The following is a 2500-nucleotide window of genomic DNA, read 5'->3' on the forward strand; positions in this document are numbered from 1 at the left end:
TTTGAGATGAATATTTGACAGATCTTTGTAAAATTATACAACTCCAACGGTTCGTTCTCTTTTAAGCTTCAGTCTCTCGACCTCTCGTTATTTCACAAGTGATTCTGAAGGGTACTTAATGCTCTGTTACGCGGAGGAATTTGAAGTAGAAGTGGAATTTGAAGTAGAAGTGGAATTTCAAGTAGTGGAGTGGAGCCGTTTGGCGGTGCTATAGCAATTTTTTTAGAGGTCAAAGGCATAGTTTCCAGACTTTCTGCTGTTATCTGCTTTGCGATGTGGTTCTTAAGTATTGCTTGCTATTTTTCCACTGAAATCCTTTTAATGTTCGTACTCTCGAACTAATAATTCTTGCATGCACTTGAACAACACTGGCATCAATATTTTAAAATTGATTGCAAAATTCTTACTAGAATGTTTCATCATCGTGATCCTTCTACTTTTCTGGGTTTTGCACAGCTTGATAATGGTGGAAAAACTGTATTTACAGAACATTGAAACTCTGTGTTAAAGTTCTTGAATGATTCCTATTGTTTTTGTTGTAGGTCAGCTTGGAAGTTGGAAGATGAATACAGACTGCAACAAAGTTTCATCTCAAGACAACAGTACCATAACAGAGTGTTCACAGCTTGCCAACAAGAACTTCTTTGCTATCATGATGGTAATGCCACCTTCCTTTTACCATATTATAATTTCTACTGAATCTAAACCCCTTCAAAGAAAGAAACAGTTTTGTATGATTTCTGCAGGATTAAAAAAATGAATTTCAGCAAACTATTCAGCAAATGCAATTAATAGCCACTGGTGGAATATTTCTGTGGATTTGCTTGTGAAGATTATCTCTTTTACAGACTGGTCAAAATGTATTGGGGTGGGGGTGGTGGGCTGGAGCAGAGAGGGGGGGGGGGTCATCAGTTTTTGAGCCCTTGGTAAGGGGTGGGTCATTCAATTCAGCCATCCATGTACGGGGGTAGGTCATCCTGTTTTTTTAACAGGAATTGGCACTCACTTGACACAATTGACAACAGAGGCAACTCCTTCCAGCTGCAAAGGATGAAAACTTTTCAAGCTGTGACTGAAAAAGTACGCTTGGTTGGTGTACAATAAAAATGGCAATTTCATGTATTGTAAAATCTGTACGGATGCTACCAAGTCTAGCGGAATGAGCAAGGAGTCCCAGGACAGAAATTTTCAAAATACTGCACTGTTTTGATATGCTGGTCTTCAAGAACACCAAATGACCAATTTGTGTCCACATGCTAGTACAGGACACATGTTCATAGATCTGGGACTCACACTCTTGGGCCTGGCTGTGTGAGTCCCAGGACTCACTACAGCCTTTTTCTAGATGGATCACTGTTCCACACATAGAGAGTCTGGAGGCCAAGTGTAAAAGGTTTAAGGTCAATTGTGGTTTTGGAGTTTACAAACATGACTCTTAAGTTGCAAGAGTAAAGGAAAACAATGTTATCTTTAGATGATTTTGATTTTGTTAAGAAAATGTAAATAATACTACAATCACATACACAAAATGTGACTTTGTTGGATTATGCAACTAAAAATGTCATGTTTTATAGGGCTGGGTCATGTGATTTTCAACCTTCATTTTGGGGTGGATCACTCAGTTTTGAGCCAAATGGAAGGGGTGGGTCATGTTTTTTCTAACCACATTTTCAAATGCTCCATCTCCCTCCACCTTCCCCGCCCCCACCCCGCCCCCCTTTGTACTTTTTGACCAGTCCCTTAGGATGTTTGTTTAGTCTCTGACAGATCTGTTCTAATCTATCCCACTTTCCGGGTTTCATCACAAGACTAGGTTTATTTCTACTTCCCCCTCCCCCTGGGTGGGATGCTAGTCCATGACAGGGTTACTAGGCACTGTGAGAGTGAAGTGTCTCGCTCAAAAACACAACACAATGACTCTGGTCAGGGCTTGAACCCAGACCATTTGACTGGACTCCAGTGTGCTGTACCATTAGGCTGGGATTTGGATGAAGAGCAGATAAACAACACATTTTATTATAAAACCCAGATTTTTTGAGTTAGAAAAAAAGGCATGCATTTACCCTACACTCATCACTATGCCCTTAAAAGCATGTATGTACTCAAGGCTTCCTAGTTTTATTCTTGTCGTTCTTTATCCTTGATAACTTACAGTTTACCTCCAAATTCTCGTGTGGGCACATACACAAGATTCATTGTACACTCAACGTGGTGAAGAGAATGTAAATTGATGTGCTGTTTTTGTTTCCTTTGTGTAGAGTGTAAGAAAGCCAGGGGACACTAGGGCCTCTGGAGATAATTTATTGTATTTGCTGCCATTTTCCTTGGAACTAATCGTGTTTGTTGGAGCTGGTATCTCCATACTCTTCATCTTAACTACTTTGATAGTGTACGCCGTGGTAAGGTACGCAGTTTTATACTGAACTATGTATGTGATCATAAAATGCACTATGTTTACCTGTGCAGCATTCTGTGCTTTCAGATCCAAGATCCTGTTTCA

The 2500-nt window shown here is 40.0% G+C and overlaps 1 protein-coding gene across 1 annotated transcript in view; it reads left to right on the forward strand.

The window, feature by feature from the left end:
- LOC110064733 (uncharacterized) overlaps positions 1-2500 on the forward strand; it is a 34882-nt gene that overhangs the window by 25469 nt on the left and 6913 nt on the right. The window contains exons 15-16 of the mRNA XM_089289178.1: positions 543-658; positions 2259-2404. Coding sequence (XP_089145304.1) covers positions 543-658; positions 2259-2404 — 262 coding nt within the window. The remainder of the gene's footprint in view (positions 1-542; positions 659-2258; positions 2405-2500) is intronic.

This window comes from Orbicella faveolata, unplaced genomic scaffold (assembly GCF_042242905.1).
Source record: "Orbicella faveolata isolate gen_17 unplaced genomic scaffold, um_ofav_v1 contig_1, whole genome shotgun sequence".
NCBI lineage: Eukaryota > Metazoa > Cnidaria > Anthozoa > Scleractinia > Merulinidae > Orbicella > Orbicella faveolata.